Source organism: Monomorium pharaonis, chromosome 8 (genome assembly GCF_013373865.1).
Source record: "Monomorium pharaonis isolate MP-MQ-018 chromosome 8, ASM1337386v2, whole genome shotgun sequence".
Taxonomy (NCBI): domain Eukaryota; kingdom Metazoa; phylum Arthropoda; class Insecta; order Hymenoptera; family Formicidae; genus Monomorium; species Monomorium pharaonis.
The window spans coordinates 18,698,904-18,719,161 of NC_050474.1; the positions used below are offsets into that span (position 1 = coordinate 18,698,904).

A 20,258-nucleotide genomic window follows, 5' to 3' on the forward strand; every position below is an offset into this window, starting at 1 on the left:
TAATATTATATTAATAATTTATCTAATAATAATTAAATTGTTTATAGCCGTATCATTGCTTATTAAAAATTTATTTTCTATTAAACAGCTTCTATATTTTAACAACATGCTCAGCATTTTTTGCTTTTTGGATTATTGTACAGTGCTTCTTTTTACATAGAATATAGTGAACATATTGAAAATAGCTTAAAGAAAAACTAAAACTTCTAATTATAATTTTATTATCACATTTTTAAAAGTTAATATGATACTCTAATTATCATACTCAATTCGTATTTATCGCTTTTTGTATTATTACTATTGTATTATATAATTTCTTTGTGTTTCAATTTTTATATATAAAATATAATTTCTCGAATTATACATAAATTTTTTTTTATTTTAATATAAAAAATTAATAATAATTTACAGACATTATTTCTTTTAATTATTAAGTTTAATGTTAAAAAAAACAATTATCATTAACACACAATGCAAAAAAGAAAAATATTTTAGCGTTACTCCATATCTTGAGATATGTTAAACTTAATTATGTTCCGGTGCCATTTGTATCACATTATCAATATTTCTATGTTCAGATTGTTGATGAAATTGAATGAAGATTATTAGATAAGTGGCAATCACCCCGATAAACTGAAAAATAAATTTAATTTATTTACTTGCATTGCGCGAAAACTATTACATATATATTGCAACAAATCTAATTCTACATAAAATGTTATGATAAGCTAAATAAAGTTTGTACTCACACCACAGAACAAAGCATTACTCATTTCGAAGAAATCGCAGGCCGTAAATGTCACTTGATACTGTTGCAGTTGAATCAAAAAGTCACTGATCTCGTTTCTAATACAGTCTTGGGCTATATCTTTGCACAAGAGATTTTCCACAACGACATAATTCAAATTATGGCCGTTCCGATTAAAATTTTTCTTGCTGCCCGGGTCTTCAATTGATACATCCGGATACGACTGACTTTTAACTCTGTTTACTTTATCAAGATTCACAGGTTTGCAATTCAGTACAAATGCATTTATATTTATTCCAATCATGTTGGATTCCTGACGCGCAAGCGTGCAAATCCAGCACATTAGGCCAAATTGCATGGTATACAGAATCCAAATACCATTATTTACCAATATAACCGTGTAATCTTTTTTTACACTTTTTACACTTAAATAGACTATCAGTAGTTTAGTTATAACTACGGTGAAGGTGTTCACCGCACACAGAAGGAGATGAAGGCCGTGAATATCATTTATCATGACGACGAGATCATAAATAACTGCATAACAGAATTTATGATTTTGTATGTGTTATAATTTATAATATATGTCTTGATATTACTGTCATTGCAATCTTTTTATAGATTGTATTAAACTACATTACACTCGAATTACAATAAGATAAAAAGTAATATTTGCCAAAACTTACCATTATGCAATTTTCTAATCCATTTAATCTTAAGTGCAATTAATGTCGCTTCGGATGACTTGTTCAACTGGCCGATTAATTGATTTATCGTTCGGAGTCTGTAATACAGTACGTAGACGACAATATCGAACACAAAACTGTTGATCAGAGAACGCGCTGCTATGAAAAAGAACAACAAGTTAGACACGAAAATGTGTTGTACATTTGTAAAGTAATAATACGAGATGTACGTAATTAGGGACCAAGCAAATGTTGTTAGAATCGCTAGCGCTTCCATGATTTTTAGTGATCTGTCATTCATGAGTGTTTCCTCGTTGATCTTCTGATCGAGATTCTTTATTCTGTCCATTAACTCCGGCCACTTGTCGTACAGTTTAATTCCATGATAAACGTCATAAAATGTTACTACGTAAATTATCCCCAGGTTAGCAAAGAACATTATTTTATGTATGTCAGTATCAATATCGAAGTCTTCACGAAAAATATGGTAATCTTTCACATTGTACACTATGTTCACAAAACACAGGACTAGGTAAAGACTATGTATGATTATTGTTATAATCTTGGGATACTTTCGCGGACGTGCAACGCCGACGCCCAGGAGCCAGGAGGTGTACACTATAGGCTGTAAAGTGTCTTCTATCGTCAGTGAATTGTTGTCTGGCACATAAGCCTCCTCCATTTTCGCTTATCTTATTTTGTTGCTAATTGACGCGTTTGGCTGTTTACATTAAAGCTCCTCTGAAGGTAAAATTAATTTATTCTTAAATGAGTATTTTTATTGTATTAATAGTTTATTAAACATTTATTTTTAAATATTTTTATATTGTTGAAATATTTAAATTATTTTGTGCCGTATGCTTACTAACATTTTTACATAAATTAGTGACAATTTTTTACACTTTTCTCTTTACAAAAAAGAATATCATGCAGTTACGCAACAATATACACGTTATACCTTATTAGGAAATAAATTTAATGAGAAAAATTATTACAAACTATAACTTTTTTAACAGTTAATATTTATACATTGTTAAGGTAATGCTGGAGATCTGTTTTTCGATTTAATCGAATGATTTTTGTAATAAACTTTTGCACAAATTTTTTTTATCGTAAAAGTTCTTGTTATTTACAATTTTATCGCAACTATCAAAGTAAGGAGTAAAAGGTTAAAAGGCTAATTCGCATACCTGGAACAAACTTAGTGCCACGAGCTTGTTTTTGAAGTAAATCATTCACATACGTTGAAGATTCTCTTGATCACAATAAAATATTTGTTCTCTATATTTAAAATATTCTGTGGTCCAACAACTTTAATGCAAACTAATTATATATTGATTAAGTCAATTGATTTCCACATTGATTTCCAAGTAGCAAGTTAATTTGAATACATTAAAGCGTTGTCATTTTTATATTAAAATATCGTCAACTTGCTATGTGAGTTGTAGGTTCCTTATTGTGTTCCAGCTCAACTAAGCTCACATTCCGATTTGAGAGCTGCTTACTCCGTTTTTCTCCCCTTCCATGTCTCCTCTCTCTCTCTCTCTCTCTCTCTCTCTCTCTCTCTCTCTCTCTCTCTCTCTCTCTCTCTCTCTCTCTCTCTCTCTCTCTCTCTCTCTCTCTATTTCTTATGCTTTTCTTTGTCTGTATTCAATATATTCTATTCAATATATCTTTACAAGAAGAAGATCACAAATGTTGGCACTACTACTTTGTTTCTAGAAATATTCTGTAATATTTCAAAAGCTAAAAATAATAATACTTCGAAAACATACTCTAGAAAACGTTTTCTGTTGATAATTTGTTTGGTGGTATAATATTTTCTAGAATATTATAATTTAAAAATAAAACAGTATTTAAATGCCAATACGATGCTGTGCACAGTTATCAGAGTAATGATATTAAAAAAATTAATTAACAAATTATTATAGATAAGAAATGTAATTAAATTAGGTGTGAATAAATTAAATAATTTTACAAATGCTTTGATCTTGAATCTAAATTTTCTTCAGTGATGAACAAATTTGGAACCAGTGTGGTATAAAAATTTAAAAAATAACAGCTGTAATTTTTTCTCAACACACAATGTATTTTTATATTTCAATGTGGCAATAACAATAAATAAATTATTTTATAAGATAATAGATCGTATGTGCTTGAATTTTTAGATAAATTTAAAGTAAACACAAATAATGTTCGAATTTTTGTTCAGAATATAATAATTAAATATTAAATTTCTGATTAGCATAAAATCTCACCGCAAAGATTAATACAAAATTATTTTAAACTAAACCTGCGGTCAATTTGCTCTTTTTGATCTTTGCAATGGTCCTTTCTACTCCTCTCATTTTATAATTTTCAAACTGCTCATAAAACGCTCAAGCAGCATTGTCAGAGACAATGTTAGCTATAATTTACATGGACACTTTGGCCGGTATTCATAGTCGGGTCTTATATTTAAGATCATCTTAAGTACTGTGCTAAGATGCCATCAGCCAATCACAGAGCTGTATTAGCATCTTAAGATATTGCTTGAGACGATCTTGAAATAAAATTCGACTATGAATACCAGCCTTTGACATATGTTTCCGAAGCTTTGTACAGCTTAGTAATATTTTATCATTACTATTTTAGAATATTCTTCTTATTATTGTTATTATACATTATATGTGTGTATGTGCATGCGCAATGGGAGCCATAACATACACAAAAATTTAGAAATACTGCATTCAGATATTTATCAACTTTTAAAAAACAATAACAATCAATACAACTACAGTAGTCGGCATAAATTTCTAAATATACAATAAAATAGAAATTTGGTTCTTAGCTTGGTTCCATTCTGCCAGCAACCATCTAAAAACCGCTTTCAGTAGAAAATAGAAGGAAATAATAATAAGAAAATAATACTATAAATACTATAGTGCAAATAGTGTACCGAGTATGTCAAAGCGCTCATGTGATTTATAATTAATATCGTTCCTGAACTGAAGCGTGTTACGTTTTCACAAGCAGCTTAAAAAGTGCGAAATGAGAAAAGTGGAGATGACCGCCGTGAAAATTGACCAAAAAGTGCAAACTGTATTTTTTTAATGACACAACTAATTTAACATATAAATATATCAAATCAAAAATAATAATTATTTGTAAAAATTTGTCAATTAAATTCTTTAATATTTATTTTCTGACAACTGCAAATGTTTGTATGTGTGTGTATGTGTGTATGTGTCTATGTATTTAATAATTTATTTTTAAACTGATTTATATCTAGAATCATAATTTGATATTATTAATTTTGTGATATTGATTTATATTCTAGGATAATTAATGTTTTCATATTGTAACTAAAAATAGACGTCTGAAAAATTGGATCCTAAAACTGACATAGCAACCAATAATAATAAATTTTGGTCTTATATAATAAACAAATTAATTAAAAATAAATTAATATACTAAATAACAAAATATATTTTTACTTATTAAACAATAAATTTTATTAAACAACAAAGTAAAAATATAGCATTAAACAATTAAAAATTACCAATTTAAAAATACAAAATAAAAATAAATAATTTATTTAATAAATAAATAAATTTTATAATTAAGATTATATAAAAAAACTGATCACATGTCTATGATTTATTCTCAATTACAGAATACACAGTTTACGCTCCGATAATTTTATATGTTATATCGTATTACAGAAAAAAACAACAGAGAAAAGTATAAACAAAACAATTTAAAAAAATTACAAACTACATGTTTCAGAATACGTTAGATTTTTATGATTCTCATGTCAATGTGTATATTTCTCGTTTTTTGTACAATTACTATCGCGATTTAATTTCTTTGTGTTTCAATTTTTAAATAAAAAATATAATTTGTCGAATAAATATAAGAAATAATTTCTAAAGTTTTAATGTCAAGACTTGATAACAATTCATAGATTTTATAAAATTTATTTCTTTTAATTATCAAGCTTTAATAAAAGAACAATTATCATCAACATATAATGCAAATTTCAAGCCAAAAATTTTGCGTTACTGCATATTTTAAAATATGTTAAACAAACGTTCGAGTACGTTTTTCTTTTGATTTTCAGACCGTTGATAAAATTGAATGAAGATTATTAGATAAGTGGCGATTACTCCGATAAACTGAAAAATAAGTTCAATTTATTCACTATTATTTATATTGCAAATTAAAAAGAATTAATTTTATATAAACTGTAATAACAAACTTATTAAATTTCATACTTACACCACTAAACAGGCCTGTGTGAAGTTAGCACCGCATCTTTCAAAATCGTAAGTTTTATCAAGAGTACTATTTGCACCCCAAAGAGTACTAGAGTTCCTGATAGGTATTAGCAAGAGTACCGCCGAAATACTTAGAGAAATTGCAATTTGAAAATATGAGGTGCTAACTTCCCGTGGCACCGCAACATGAAAAATATATTGTTTTAAAGATCCTATCTTAAAGTACTCGAAAAGTACTACAGTTCCTGATACATTTTAACAATAGTACCAACCGCCAAATATTATAAAAAAATTATTGAAATTTGGAGATGGCACCGCAAAATAAAAAAAATATTGTTTTAATGATCCCATCTTAAAGTACTCAAAAAGTACTAGAGTTCCTGATACATTTTAACAATAGTACCAACCGCCAAATGTTTTAAAAAAATTATTGAAATTTGGAGATGGCACCGCAAAATTAAAAAATCATTCTTTTAATGATCCTATCTTAAAGTACTCGAAAAGTACTAGAGTTCCTGATACATTTTAATAATAGTACCAACTAATAAATACTGAAAAAAAAATTTTTTTAAGATTACAGCCTATCTTTCATAAAAGTGGCCGTAACTCCTTTGCCTTTAATTTTACAGTTTTGTGCCTTAATAACTTTTGAAAGTACTCGCTGGGGTGCCAAAAGTACTCCAATCAAAACCCGGAAATTGTAAAAAAATTTATATATATATATACATAAATACAAGTTTTTGGAAAAAATAGATTGATATATAACGTACAATTTGCCGACCTTTTAAAGGTTGAGGTACAAAGCTATAAAATCAAAAACAAAAAAGTTACGGTCACTTTTAATTATGTTAAGTCCTCGAAAGAGATACAATTTTTTCACAATTTCCGGATTCTGACTGGAGTACTTTTGGCACCCCAGCGAGTACTTTCGAAAGTTATTAAGGCACAAAGCTGTGAAACTTGACGCAAAGGAGTTACGGTCACCTTTAGATACAGTCAGTCCTCCAGAGAGGTGAAATTTTTTTTACAATTTCCGGGTTTTGATTGGAGTACTTTTAGCACCCCAGCGAGTAATTTCGAAAGTTATTAAGGCACAAAGCTGTGAAACTTGACGCAAAAGAATTACGGCCACTTTTAGATACAGTCAGTCCCTTAGAGAGATAAAATTTTTTTACAATTTCCGGGTTTTGATTGGAGTACTTTTGGCACCCCAGCGAGTACTTTCGAAAGTTATTAAGGCACAAAGCTGTGAAACTTGACGCAAAAGAGTTACGGTCACTTTTAGATACAGTCAGTCCCTTAGAGAGATAAAAATTTTTTACAATTTCCGGGTTTTGATTGGAGTACTTTTGGCACCCCAGCGAGTACTTTCGAAAGTTATTAAGGCACAAAGCTGTGAAACTTGACGCAAAAGAGTTACGGCTACTTTTAGATACAGTCAGTCCCTTAGAAAGATAAAATTTTTTTACAATTTTCGGGTTTTGATTGGAGTACTTTTGGCACCCCAGCGAGTACTTTCGAAAGTTATTAAGGCACAAAGCTGTGAAATTAAAGGCAAAGGAGTTACGGCAACTTTTATGAAAGATAGGCTGTAATCTTAAAAAAATTTTTTTTTCAGTATTTATTAGTTGGTACTATTATTAAAATGTATCAGGAACTCTAGTACTTTTCGAGTACTTTAAGATAGGATCATTAAAAGAATGATTTTTTAATTTTGCGGTGCCATCCCCAAATTTCAATAATTTTTTTAAAACATTTGGCGGTTGGTACTATTGTTAAAATGTATCAGGAACTCTAGTACTTTTTGAGTACTTTAAGATGGGATCATTAAAACAATATTTTTTTTATTTTGCGGTGCCATCTCCAAATTTCAATAATTTTTTTATAATATTTGGCGGTTGGTACTATTGTTAAAATGTATCAGGAACTGTAGTACTTTTCGAGTACTTTAAGATAGGATCTTTAAAACAATATATTTTTCATGTTGCGGTGCCACGGGAAGTTAGCACCTCATATTTTCAAATTGCAATTTCTCTAAGTATTTCGGCGGTACTCTTGCTAATACCTATCAGGAACTCTAGTACTCTTTGGGGTGCAAATAGTACTCTTAATAAAACTTACAATTTTGAAAGATGCGGTGCTAACTTCACACAGGCACTAAACAGAACATTATTTATTTCGAAGAAACCACAGGCCGTAAATGTCACTCGATACTGTTGCAGTTGAATCGAAAAGTCGTTGATCTCGTTTCTAATACAGTCTTGGTCTATATTTTTGCGCAAGAGATTTTCAATAACGACGCAATTCAGATTGTGACTACTACTCCATTTAGAATCTTGCTCGCTATCCGGGTTTTCAGTTGGCATATCTAGATACGACTGATTCTTTACTCTATTTATTTTATCATGATTCACAGATGTGCAATTCCGTACAACTGCATATATATTTATCCCAGTCTTGTCGGACTCCTGACGCGCGAGCGTGCAAATCCAACACATCAGGCCAAATTGCATGGTATGCATAATCCAATTACAATTACTTAATAATATAAACGCGAAATTCTTTTCCACGATACCCAAGTAGACTGTGAGTAGTGTACTCACGACTACGGTGAAGCAGTTCACCGAACACAGAAGGAGATGAAGGCCGTGAATATCATTTATCATGACGACGATATCACAAATACCTGCAGAATTTATGATGAAACTATACCTTAATATCAATATCATTGCGATTTCTTCATATATTACATTAAACTACGTCTTTACCATACATCTGTACTCAAATTGCAATAACGTAAAAAATAATATTCGCTGAAACTTACCATTATGCAATTCTCTAATCTGTTTAATCTTAAGCGCGATCAATGGCGCTTCGGATAATTTATTCAACTGGCCGATCAATTGATTTATCGTTCGGAGTCTGTGATATAGCACATAAACAACAATGTCAAACACGAAGCTATTAATCAGAGAACGCGCTGTTATGAGATAATATATCAAGTCAGACATGAAAATGTTTTCTAGATTTGTAAAGTAATAATACAAGACATGCACAATCGGGAACAAAGGATACCAAGCGAATATCGTTAGTATTGCCAACACTTCCACATTCTTTACTGGTCTGTCATTCATGAGTGTTTCCCTGTTGATCTCCTGATCGAGATCCTTTATTCTGTCCATTAACTCCGGCCACTTGTCGTACTGCCTAATCCCATGATAAATATAATAAAATGTCGCTACGTAAATTATCACCAAATTCGTGAAGTATATTAACTCGAATATGTCACTTTCAAGAGCGAAGACACTACCGACATTGGAGAGATCTATCACAGTGTACACTATGTTAACGAAACACACGGCTAGGTAAACGATACGTATGATTATCGTTACAGCCTTGGAACAGTTCCGCGGTCGTGCAACGCCGACGCCTAAAAGCCAGGAGATGTATGATATTGGACGTAAAATGTGCTCTATCGAAGATGAGTCGTCTTCTATTTGCATATGGATTTCCTCCATTTTCGTCTCGTATTTTGTTGTTAATCGACACGTTTCACAAGTGAGTATTGATTACACTTTTTTCGAGATACAGAATATTTCGGAGGAAAACAGTAAAGCTTTCTTGAAGCAAAACACTCGCGAATTGACAATTCTCCCTAGTGCTTCACGTAGAACGAAGAATGATGCATTACTCATGCAACATTAAATTACACGATAATTGCTCTTCATAAGCGGTTTTAATAAATTAAATGCCTTTAATGAATTAGTTAATCAAGCTTAGGGCGTGCAAATGCATAAAAGGAAAGATAATGATCTGTGATACGAGTCACAAAGAAAGTTAGAGAGTAAATTTATATTTACTCTTTAATCTGAAAATGAGATGTATACTGTGTGTGTATATGTGTGTGTTTGTACATTATTAACAAATCAATTTTTTAATATTGTAATAATTTTATATTGAAATTGTTATATTGTTATATTGTTATGTATCATATATGCTTAATAATATTTTTTACATAAATTAATGACGATTTTTACATTTTCCACTTTACACTAGAGACTACCTTGCCTTATATATATTATTTATATATTTGAAACCAATCTAGGCGGCGTACTCATCAAAATTTGAAAATAATCCAAATAAGAGCCACCCTAATACACACACACACACACACACACACACACACACACACACACACACACAACGCAAAAAAGACAAGACAAAAATTTTGATCGAATTTTTACGCAATCTTCAAAATGATGCAACTTTGCGAAAAATCATCCAAATTACAATTTCTATCAAGCTCTCATACATCGGTCCTGATCGCCAATTAATGACACCAAGTAATGAATATGACGGCTTGCTTCTTTTAGCCTTAACGTCTCGGGCCCAACAACCTGATGTCGATTCTCCTTACTATCGTATCCTCTGCCTACTTGTTTCCCTTCCTATTCTCTTTTCCTATTCCTCCTCCCACGCTTCGCCCATTATTGTCTTTACAACGTATTTTGAATAGCATACATAATATTCTTCACACTAAGAAGATTGAGCGAATTGAATGGAAATTACCAAATAAGTAATGACCACCCCGATGCACTGAAAAACAAGTTTATTTCATTTAATTGTTTTAAGAACCATTATTTATAATATATTACAATTCAAGAAACGCTGACTTTATAAAAATTGCAAAAAAATAAATAAATGTTGTACTTACACCACAGAACAGAGCATTGCTTATTTCGAAAAAATTGTAGGCTGTAAATGCTACTCGACGATGTTGCAGTTGAATCGAAAAGTCTTTGACTTCTCTTCTAATACAATCTTGATCTAGATTTCTGAACAAGAGATTTTGATTATTGATCAGCCTTTGCAATTGCGTCCCCAAATCCAATTGAACCCTTGTCTCGTGTTGTATGTCGTAACTCACAGGTTTGCATTTCAATGCAATTTCGCATATAATTATCCCAATCTTTTCAGATTCTTGACGCGCAAGTGTGCAAATCCAACACATCAGACCAAATTGCGTGGTATATAAAATCAAATATACAGTATTTAGCAATATAAAATAGCAGCTAGCATGATATTCCTTCACAGTTATGTAGATTTTGAACAAAATAGCTATGATCGTGATGAAGCATCTCGTCACGCAGATAAGGAGATGAAGGCCGTAAATATCGTTTACCATGCTGACGAGTTCACAAACATCTGCAATACAAAATTTACGATTATACTATGTCTTAGTATTATTATAAGTCCATAGAAAATATTAAATTACATCTCACACCACATAGAATTACAATATTAAATTAAGAAATAAAAAATAATATTTGCAACCTCTAACCCGTGTGCAATTCTCTGATACGTCGAATCTTGAATGCGATCCATTGCGCACTAAATGACATATCCAATTGACAAATTAATTTATTTATCGTTCGAAATCTATAATATAGCACATAAACAACAACATCGAAAACGAAACTGCTAATCAATGACCGGGCTATGATGTAATAACACGTCAAATCGATCACGTAAAGAATTTTCGAATATGTAATAAGAGAATATATAATGTTTATGATTAACAATAAAGAACAGCAAACGAAAGTCACAAGAATCGCTGCTACTTCTGCCTTCTGTATTGGCTCGTCATTAATACGTGTTTCTCTCCTGATTTTTCGATCGAGATCTTTTATTTTGTCCATCAGCTTTGGCCACATGTCATATTGTCTAATTCCGTGATAAAGAGTGTAATAGGCCGACACGTAGCGTATCACAAAGTTTGTAAGTTCTATAAGTATAAATACGTGATAGTAAACGTGGGCGTTGTTAAAGTATTTGCGGAGGTCAATCACGTTGTACACTATAATAACTGAACACACGACTAGATGAAAAATACGTATAATTATCGTTACAGCTTTGGCACATTTTTGCGGACGTGCAACGCCGATACCCATGAGCCAGCAAGTATACGATATTGGACGTAAGGTGTACTCTATCGACAGCGAGTTGTCTGGCACGTAGTCTGGCTCCATTTTTTACCACTTATTTTCTTGTTAATTGCAAACGTAATTTGCAAACGATGGTTGGTAATTACATTAAAGCTCTTCACGATGCTAAATATATTGTAAGAAAAATAGTAAAACTTTTTGAAAAGTTAAACGCTTTGACAACCCCGCAAGTACTCCCTGATGCTTCACAATACAGTAAAGAACGTATTACTTCTACAATTCTGCAATATTAAATTCGTTGCAACTATAGCTGCTATGAATGTAAAGCAACTGTAATAAATTCAATAGGTTAGGTCTGACCCACAAACTGAAGTTCGAACTTCTCCGTTACTCTTATTAATAGCAAGAAGTGTATATACATTCTGTGCTGGGCCATGTGGAGGGGAATGGCAATTTAAAAAGCAGAAAAAAAATGAGATAAGGCAATCGCGAGAAAAAGAAGTATGTTTTTTTGACACTCACGCACACGCACCTAAAATAGATCTAAGAAAATATTAAGCTTAACACAGTGCAAATGTAAAGAAATGTAAATAAGTGCAAATGTAAATAAGGAAAGACAATGATCAATGATATGAATCAATTAAGAATATTGAAAAGTAAAATTAAATTTATTTTTTAATGGATGTTATAGTATTAAAAAATTACTTTTCTAATATTGTACTATTAGAAATCACAGCGCTTTAATCAATTTTCGTATGAGAAAGTCCGACTTGTTATTTATCCACAATGCACCTGCCAGTCGAATTTACTTTTGCCACTTTCATGCTATTGGTATTATTTCTTTTCTTTAATTTAATTAAAATTTGAGTTTTAATATTTAAACTTAATATTTAAACTTTTGTAAGTATTTTTAAGTGTATGAAAGTGTTAATACTAAACTTAATAACAATTTATAAACTATATTAGACTTATTTTTTTTTAATTATTTTTCTTAATTAAAAGAGTCATTATGTATTAAAAAACTGTTTGTTAATGCAAATTTAATATGCAAGGAATGTAGGTGCTAATAGAACACAAAATACTTTCAATAAATCTTGTACTACGTTTCTGTAGAAATTTTATTAATTTATTTACTTTTACATTTAACTACATTTTTAATTACTGCAATTAGTGCAAGGTTGTTAATATTAAATATAATATTAAAGCGTTTTTTCTTTCAAATCTATTAACAGCAGAAGTATCAAAAACTCTATTTTTTAATATCTGTGTAATATATCCGCGATATGCAACAAACTATAGATGCAAAGACAAATAGTTCTAAATAAAAAGATATTTGGATCATTTAGAAAATTGAATGGAGATTATTAAATAAGTAATGATCATCCCGATAAACTGAAAAATAAGTTTACTTCATTTAATTGCTTCAAAAACTATTATTACATTGTACTTAAAATTAGATAATTTTATATAAATTGTAATAAAATAAGCAAATTATGTACTCACACCACTAAACAAAATATTGCTCATTTCGAAGAAATTGCACGCCATAAATGCTACTCGATGGTGTTGTAGTTGAATCAAAAAGTCATTGATCTCGTTTCTCACACAATCTTTTTCTAGGTTTTTACGCAAAAAATTTTCTATGTAATTTAAATTGTGACCGCCACTGCAATTAAAATTTTGCTCGCTATCCTGATTTTCCGATGGCGATCGCATTTCTACATTTAGTAGATTCCCTGTCTCGTGTAGTTTATCCTGATTCATAGATTTGTATTTCAGTAGAATTGCGCACATAATTATCCCAGTCTTGTCGGATTCTTGACGCGCAAGTGTACAAATCCAGCACATCAGACCAAATTGTATGGTACCCAAAATCCAAATGATATTATCTATCAATATTTCATAATACTTATCCTCTCTCGTCAAGACAGCTGAGTAAATTCTGAACAATGCAGCCACGACCATGGTAAAGCTGTTTACTGAGCAGAAAAGAAGATGAACACCGTGAATATCGTTTGCCAGCATGACAAGATCACAAATACCTGCATCATAGAATTTACAATTCAACTATATTTCGAGGTTATTACAATTTCTTCATAAGTTTTTACGTATTAAATTACATTTCACACCACATAAGATTACATTATAGAATTACAATACAAAAGATAATATTCCAAAAACTTACTAGTATGCCATTCTCTAATGCGTCTAATTTTGAGCGCGATCCATGGCGGATTAGCCATCACGTCCAACTGATTAATTACTTTATTTATCGTTTGAAATCTGTAGTAGAGCACATAGACAACAACATCAAAAATGAAACTGTTGATCAACGACTGGATTAACGTGTAATCAAATAAAAAATCAGTCACGTAAATGTCCTGTGTATACATAAAATAATAGAAGATGTGTAGGTTTAGAAATAACAAATAGCAAACGAAAGTCGTGAGAAGCGCTACCACTGCCGCATTCTTTACTGGTTGGTTATTAATGTGTGTTTCTCTCCTGATCTTCTGATCAAGCTCTTTTATTTTATTCATCAACTCCGGCCACTTGTCATATTGTCCAATTCCGTGATAAACGTAGTAATACGCCGATACAAAGCACATCACCCTATCTATACAGTATATAATGGTGTATACGTGGTCATCGGGATCGTAAATGCTAAAGTAATATGAAATATAATCTATCACGTGGTACACCATGCTAACTGAACACACGGCCAAATGAACGATACGTATGATTATCGTCACAGCTTTGGAACACTTTTGCGGACGTGCAACACCGACGCCCAGCAACCAGGAAGTAAACGATATTGGACGTAAAATATGCTCTATCGACGGCGAGTTGTCATCTACTGGTACATCTATTTTTTCCATTTTTACTTCTTATTATTTATCTAATCGGCGTTATGCCTGCAGATTATATTAAAGACATTAAAGACACTTTTTGCAATATTTGTAGGAATATGTTGTAGGAAAATAGTAAAGTTTTCTGGAAGCGAAATACTCTGACAAGCGCGTATCGTGAATTCTTCCTAACACTTCGTGTAACAGAAAAAAACAACTTATTATTTTTGCAATCCTGCATATTAGATTGCGTGCCTTCCATGATAAATGCAATGCAATTTTAAGAAATTAAAGAAATTTAATTAAACAGATATTAATCACCACAAGCTCATTACATGCGAATGTAGGTAAATATGAGAAGTAGTATCAATGATTTGAATCAATTAAGAAGATTAAAACAGATAAATTGTTACCTATATGTAAGCTAAACGATATTAAATAACATTACATACTTAAGGTTTTTTCCAGGATATTTCTGTAGATTTTGAAAAGTGAAGTCAGAATCAGGAAAAAGTTTGCTGAACAGAAGAAAAAATTAATGTCGTGAATACCTCATGATGACAAGATTTTAAATATCTGCATAACAAAATGTAAGATTACAACTCAATATCTTTTTTCGTAATTAAATTAATTTTACAAACTAGCTGTTTCTACCTTAGATTTGGATTCTCTTGCGTGTGACAAATTGAAATGAGTACAGTACAAAAAATTTAGAAAATGCAGCTACAATTGTTGCTGCTACAAATATTTTTACCAATATAAATTTTTAAATAAATGAAAGTCACATCTCGTAAAATGAAAAAACTGCCAAGTGCATAATTCTCCCTATAAAAATAAATTTTAAAGGCCACTTGCCATGCTGCCTAATTCCGTAATAAATACGTTTAATTAATACATTAATAAATGCTTAATAACAATTTTAATAATTTTATGTTATTTTTATTACACAAACTGTTTATTTTGATATCTCATACAGGACATTTTCCGTCATAATAACGCTTCTCTATACAAAATTTTGCAATTATATTATATTGAGGAACACATGGCTTAAATTAAAAGTTGAAATACAACTTTATTATTTATAACACGCAACCTGGAAGAAACACTTTCCCTTGATATAAATTTATTGTTGTGACAGATATTATTACATATCTTCAGATTCCCTTCTTGGCTAAGGTATATTTTTCGCAAAAAAATATTTTCTAAGTGTTCTAACAATAAAATATTTATTCACATTGGTATTATTATCACTATTGTTATTATTATTATTATTTGTTAGTTTAATTTGATACATTATGCACTTTGAGTTTAGTGAGGACTGCGTTTCGAGAATTCTGATCAATCTCTTTTATTTTGTCCATCACCGGCCACTAGCCATGCTGCCTAATTCCGTAATAAATATAGTAATATGCCGACACATGACGTATCACTTCCTGTACGATAAACCAATAATTTACTTCATCGTTAAATGTTGCCAGCATGTTTTAGAAATGCTCTCAGGCTAACTGTACAGAAGGCCAAGTGAACGATACGTGTGATTATCATTACAATCTTGCGACACTTTCGCGGATGTGCAACACCGACCTCCATGAGCCAGCAAATATACGATATTGGACGTAAGATGTACTCTATCGACGACGAATTGTCTACTGGCACATACATATTCTCCATTTTACCTTTTATTTTCTTATTAATTCTCATATAGTTCGGGACGCGTACAATATGTTTCTATAAAGTTCAGGTGATATAATTAATTTAAACATTTTTTAAACAATTATTTTGCCCGAAAAACGTGAATTTTTAAGGCTGGACGTAAAGTGCTAATCGAATATTGACAGATCTATTTATTTGAACGTAATTTTCATATAGTTCGGGACGCGTACAATATGTTTCTATAAAGTTCCGGTGATATAATTAATTAGAACATTTTTTAAACAATTATTTTGCTTGAAAAACTTGAATTTCTAAGGCTACACGACAAGTGCTAATCGAATATCGACAGATCTATTTATTTTAACGTAATTCTCATATAGTTTGGGACGCGTACAATATGTTTCTATAAAGTTCAGGTGATATAATTAATTAAAACATTTTTTAAACAATTATTTTGCCAAAAAACTTGAATTTCTAAGGCTACACGACAAGTGCTAATCGAATATCGACAGATCTAATTATTTTAACGTAATTCTCATATAGTTCGGGACGCGTACAATATGTTTCTATAAAGTTCCGGTGATATAATTAATTAGAACATTTTTTAAACAATTATTATGCTTAAAAAACTTGAATTTCTAAGGCTACACGACAAGTGCTAATCGAATATCGACAGATCTAATTATTTTAACGTAATTCTCATATAGTTCGGGACGCGTACAATATGTTTCTATAAAGTTCAGGTGATATAATTAATTACAACATTTTTTAAACAATTATTTTGCCCGAAAAACTTGAATTTCTAAGGCTACACGTCAAGTGCTATTTGAATATCGACAGATCTATTTATTTTAACGTAATTCTCATATAGTTCGGGACGCGTACAATATGTTTCTATAAAGTTCCGGTGATATAATTAATTAGAACATTTTTTAAACAATTATTATGCTTGAAAAACATGAATTTCTAAGGCTACACGACAAGTGCTAATCGAATATCGACAGATCTAATTATTTTAACGTAATTCTCATATAGTTCGGGACGCGTACAATATGTTTCTATAAAGTTTAGGTGATATAATTAATTACAACATTTTTTAAACAATTATTTTGCCCGAAAAACTTGAATTTCTAAGACTACACGTCAAGTGCTATTTGAATATCGACAGATCTATTTATTTTAACGTAATTCTCATATAGTTCGGGACGCGTACAATATGTTTCTATAAAGTTCCGGTGATATAATTAATTAGAACATTTTTTAAACAATTATTATGCTTGAAAAACTTGAATTTCTAAGGCTACACGACAAGTGCTAATCGAATATCGACAGATCTAATTATTTTAACGTAATTCTCATATAGTTCGGGACGCTTACAATATGTTTCTATAAAGTTCAGGTGATATAATTAATTAAAACATTTTTTAAACAATTATTTTGCCCAAAAAACTTGAATTTTTGAGGCTACACGACAAGTGCTAATCGAATATCGACAGATCTATGTATTTTAACGTAATTCTCATATAGTTCGGGACGCGTACAATATGTTTCTATAAAGTTCCGGTGATATAATTAATTAAAACATTTTTTAAACAATTATTTTGCCCAAAAAACTTGAATTTTTGAGGCTACACGACAAGTGCTAATCGAATATCGACAGATCTATGTATTTTAACGTAATTCTCATATAGTTCGGGACGCGTACAATATGTTTCTATAAAGTTCAGGTGATATAATTAATTACAACATTTTTTAAACAATTATTTTGCCCGAAAAACTTGAATTTCTAAGGCTACACGTCAAGTGCTATTTGAATATCGACAGATCTATTTATTTTAACGTAATTCTCATATAGTTCGGGACGCGTACAATATGTTTCTATAAAGTTCCGGTGATATAATTAATTAGAACATTTTTTAAACAATTATTATGCTTGAAAAACATGAATTTCTAAGGCTACACGACAAGTGCTAATCGAATATCGACAGATCTAATTATTTTAACGTAATTCTCATATAGTTCGGGACGCGTACAATATGTTTCTATAAAGTTTAGGTGATATAATTAATTACAACATTTTTTAAACAATTATTTTGCCCGAAAAACTTGAATTTCTAAGACTACACGTCAAGTGCTATTTGAATATCGACAGATCTATTTATTTTAACGTAATTCTCATATAGTTCGGGACGCGTACAATATGTTTCTATAAAGTTCCGGTGATATAATTAATTGGAACATTTTTTAAACAATTATTATGCTTAAAAAACTTGAATTTCTAAGGCTACACGACAAGTGCTAATCGAATATCGACAGATCTAATTATTTTAACGTAATTCTCATATAGTTCGGGACGCGTACAATATGTTTCTATAAAGTTCAGGTGATATAATTAATTACAACATTTTTTAAACAATTATTTTGCTTGAAAAACTTGAATTTCTAAGGCTACACGACAAGTGCTAATCGAATATCGACAGATCTATTTATTTGAACGTAATACTCATATAGTTCGGGACGCGTACAATATGTTTCTGTAAAGTTCCGGTGATATAATTAATTAGAACATTTTTTAAACAATTATTTTGCTTGAAAAACTTGAATTTCTAAGGCTACACGACAAGTGCTAATCGAATATCGACAGATCTATTTATTTGAACGTAATACTCATATAGTTCGGGACGCGTACAATATGTTTCTGTAAAGTTCCGGTGATATAATTAATTAGAACATTTTTTAAACAATTATTTTGCTTGAAAAACTTGAATTTCTAAGGCTACACGACAAGTGCTAATCGAATATCGACAGATCTAATTATTTTAACGTAATTCTCATATAGTTCGGGACGCGTACAATATGTTTGTATAAAATTCAGGTAATATAATTAATTAGAACATTTTTTAAACAATTATTTTGCTTGAAAAACTTGAATTTCTAAGGCTACACGACAAGTGCTAATCGAATATCGACAGATCTATTTATTTGAACGTGATTCTCATATAGTTCGGAACGCGTACAATATGTTTCTGTAAAGTTCCGGTGATATAATTAATTAGAACATTTTTTAAACAATTATTTTGCTTGAAAAACTTGAATTTCTAAGGCTACACGACAAGTGCTAATCGAATATCGACAGATCTAATTATTTTAACGTTATTCTTATATAGTTCGGGACGCGTACAATATGTTTTTGTAAAGTTCCGGTGATATAATTAATTAGAACATTTTTTAAACAATTATTTTGCTTGAAAAACTTGAATTTCTAAGGCTACACGACAAGTGCTAATCGAATATCGACAGATCTAATTATTTTAACGTAATTCTCATATAATTCGGGACGCGTACAATATGTTTTTATAAAGTTCAGGTGATATAATTAATTAAAACATTTTTTAAACAATTATTTTGCCCAAAAAACTTGAATTTTTGAGGCTACACGACAAGTGCTAATCGAAGATCGACAGATCTATGTATTTTAACGTAATTCTCATATAGTTCGGGACGCGTACAATATGTTTCTATAAAGTTCAGGTGATATAATTAATTAAAACATTTTTTAAACAATTATTATGCCCAAAAAACTTGAATTTTTGAAGCTACACGACAAGTGCTAATCGAATATCGACAGATCTAATTATTTTAACGTAATTCTCATATAGTTCGGGACGCGTACAATATGTTTCTATAAAGTTCAGATAATATAATTAATTAAAACATTTTTTAAACAATTATTTTGCTTGAAAAACTTGAATTTCTAAGGCTACACGACAAGTGCTAATCGAATATCGACAGATCTATTTATTTGAACGTAATTCTCATATAGTTCGGAACGCGTACAATATGTTTCTGTAAAGTTCCGGTGATATAATTAATTAGAACATTTTTTAAACAATTATTTTGCTTGAAAAACTTGAATTTCTAAGGCTACACGACAAGTGCTAATCGAATATCGACAGATCTAATTATTTTAACGTTATTCTTATATAGTTCGGGACGCGTACAATATGTTTGTATAAAATTCAGGTGATATAATTAATTAAAACATTTTTTAAACAATAATTTTGCTTGAAAAACTTGAATTTCTAAGGCTGCACGACAAGTGCTAATCGAATATCGAC

At 30.5% G+C, this 20,258-nt stretch overlaps 4 protein-coding genes across 7 annotated transcripts in view; 1 reads left to right on the plus strand and 3 right to left on the minus strand.

Moving 5' to 3' along the window:
* The window catches only part of LOC105833168, a 448,328-nt gene that overhangs the window by 244,544 nt on the left and 183,526 nt on the right, over nucleotides 1-20,258 (plus strand). The gene's annotated exons all lie outside the window — the stretch shown is intronic.
* LOC105829257 lies at nucleotides 125-4,621 on the minus strand. The gene is made up of 3 exons (XM_036290929.1): nucleotides 1,435-4,621; nucleotides 750-1,285; nucleotides 125-633 (listed from the first exon to the last, which is right to left on the minus strand). The coding sequence occupies exons 1-3, from the start codon at nucleotides 2,114-2,116 to the stop codon at nucleotides 526-528; spliced, it is 1,326 nt and encodes a 441-aa protein (XP_036146822.1). The 5' UTR covers nucleotides 2,117-4,621; the 3' UTR covers nucleotides 125-525.
* LOC105829241 lies at nucleotides 7,601-9,655 on the minus strand. Its single transcript, XM_036290950.1, has 2 exons — nucleotides 8,518-9,655; nucleotides 7,601-8,379 (listed from the first exon to the last, which is right to left on the minus strand). Exons 1-2 carry the CDS (start codon nucleotides 9,209-9,211, stop codon nucleotides 7,811-7,813), a joined length of 1,263 nt encoding a protein of 420 aa, XP_036146843.1. The 5' UTR covers nucleotides 9,212-9,655; the 3' UTR covers nucleotides 7,601-7,810.
* LOC105829265 lies at nucleotides 9,661-16,269 on the minus strand. Of its 4 annotated transcripts, none has more exons than XR_004964304.1 (3): nucleotides 13,824-16,269; nucleotides 11,035-13,680; nucleotides 9,661-10,898 (listed from the first exon to the last, which is right to left on the minus strand). XR_004964304.1 is itself a non-coding variant. In XM_012667984.3 (3 exons), exons 1-3 carry the CDS (start codon nucleotides 11,720-11,722, stop codon nucleotides 10,230-10,232), a joined length of 1,239 nt encoding a protein of 412 aa, XP_012523438.2. In that variant the 5' UTR covers nucleotides 11,723-13,131; the 3' UTR covers nucleotides 9,661-10,229. The 4 variants fall into 4 exon arrangements, 2 of the variants coding, with proteins under 2 accessions (XP_012523438.2, XP_036146844.1); XR_004964303.1 differs by having other exon boundaries at nucleotides 9,661-10,289; nucleotides 10,408-13,680; XM_012667984.3 differs by lacking the exon at nucleotides 13,824-16,269 and having other exon boundaries at nucleotides 9,661-10,289; nucleotides 10,408-10,898; nucleotides 11,035-13,131.

What these genes read in the sequence shown, in the direction of transcription:
- LOC105829257 (XM_036290929.1), bottom strand. Translation starts at nt 2,116, where the DNA reads ATGGAGGAGGCTTATGTGCCAGACAACAATTCACTGACGATAGAAGAC. An exon ending in GATTAGAAAATTGCATAATG is followed by an intron (nt 1,286 to 1,434) that starts GTAAGTTTTGGC and finishes TCTGTTATGCAG; the next exon opens with TTATTTATGATCTCGTCGTC. An exon ending in GTAATGCTTTGTTCTGTGGT is followed by an intron (nt 634 to 749) that starts GTGAGTACAAAC and finishes TTTATTTTTCAG; the next exon opens with TTTATCGGGGTGATTGCCAC.
- LOC105829241 (XM_036290950.1), bottom strand. Translation starts at nt 9,211, where the DNA reads ATGGAGGAAATCCATATGCAAATAGAAGACGACTCATCTTCGATAGAG. An exon ending in GATTAGAGAATTGCATAATG is followed by an intron (nt 8,380 to 8,517) that starts GTAAGTTTCAGC and finishes TAAATTCTGCAG; the next exon opens with GTATTTGTGATATCGTCGTC.
- LOC105829265 (XM_036290951.1), bottom strand. Translation starts at nt 14,517, where the DNA reads ATGGAAAAAATAGATGTACCAGTAGATGACAACTCGCCGTCGATAGAG. An exon ending in CATTAGAGAATGGCATACTA is followed by an intron (nt 13,681 to 13,823) that starts GTAAGTTTTTGG and finishes TCTATGATGCAG; the next exon opens with GTATTTGTGATCTTGTCATG.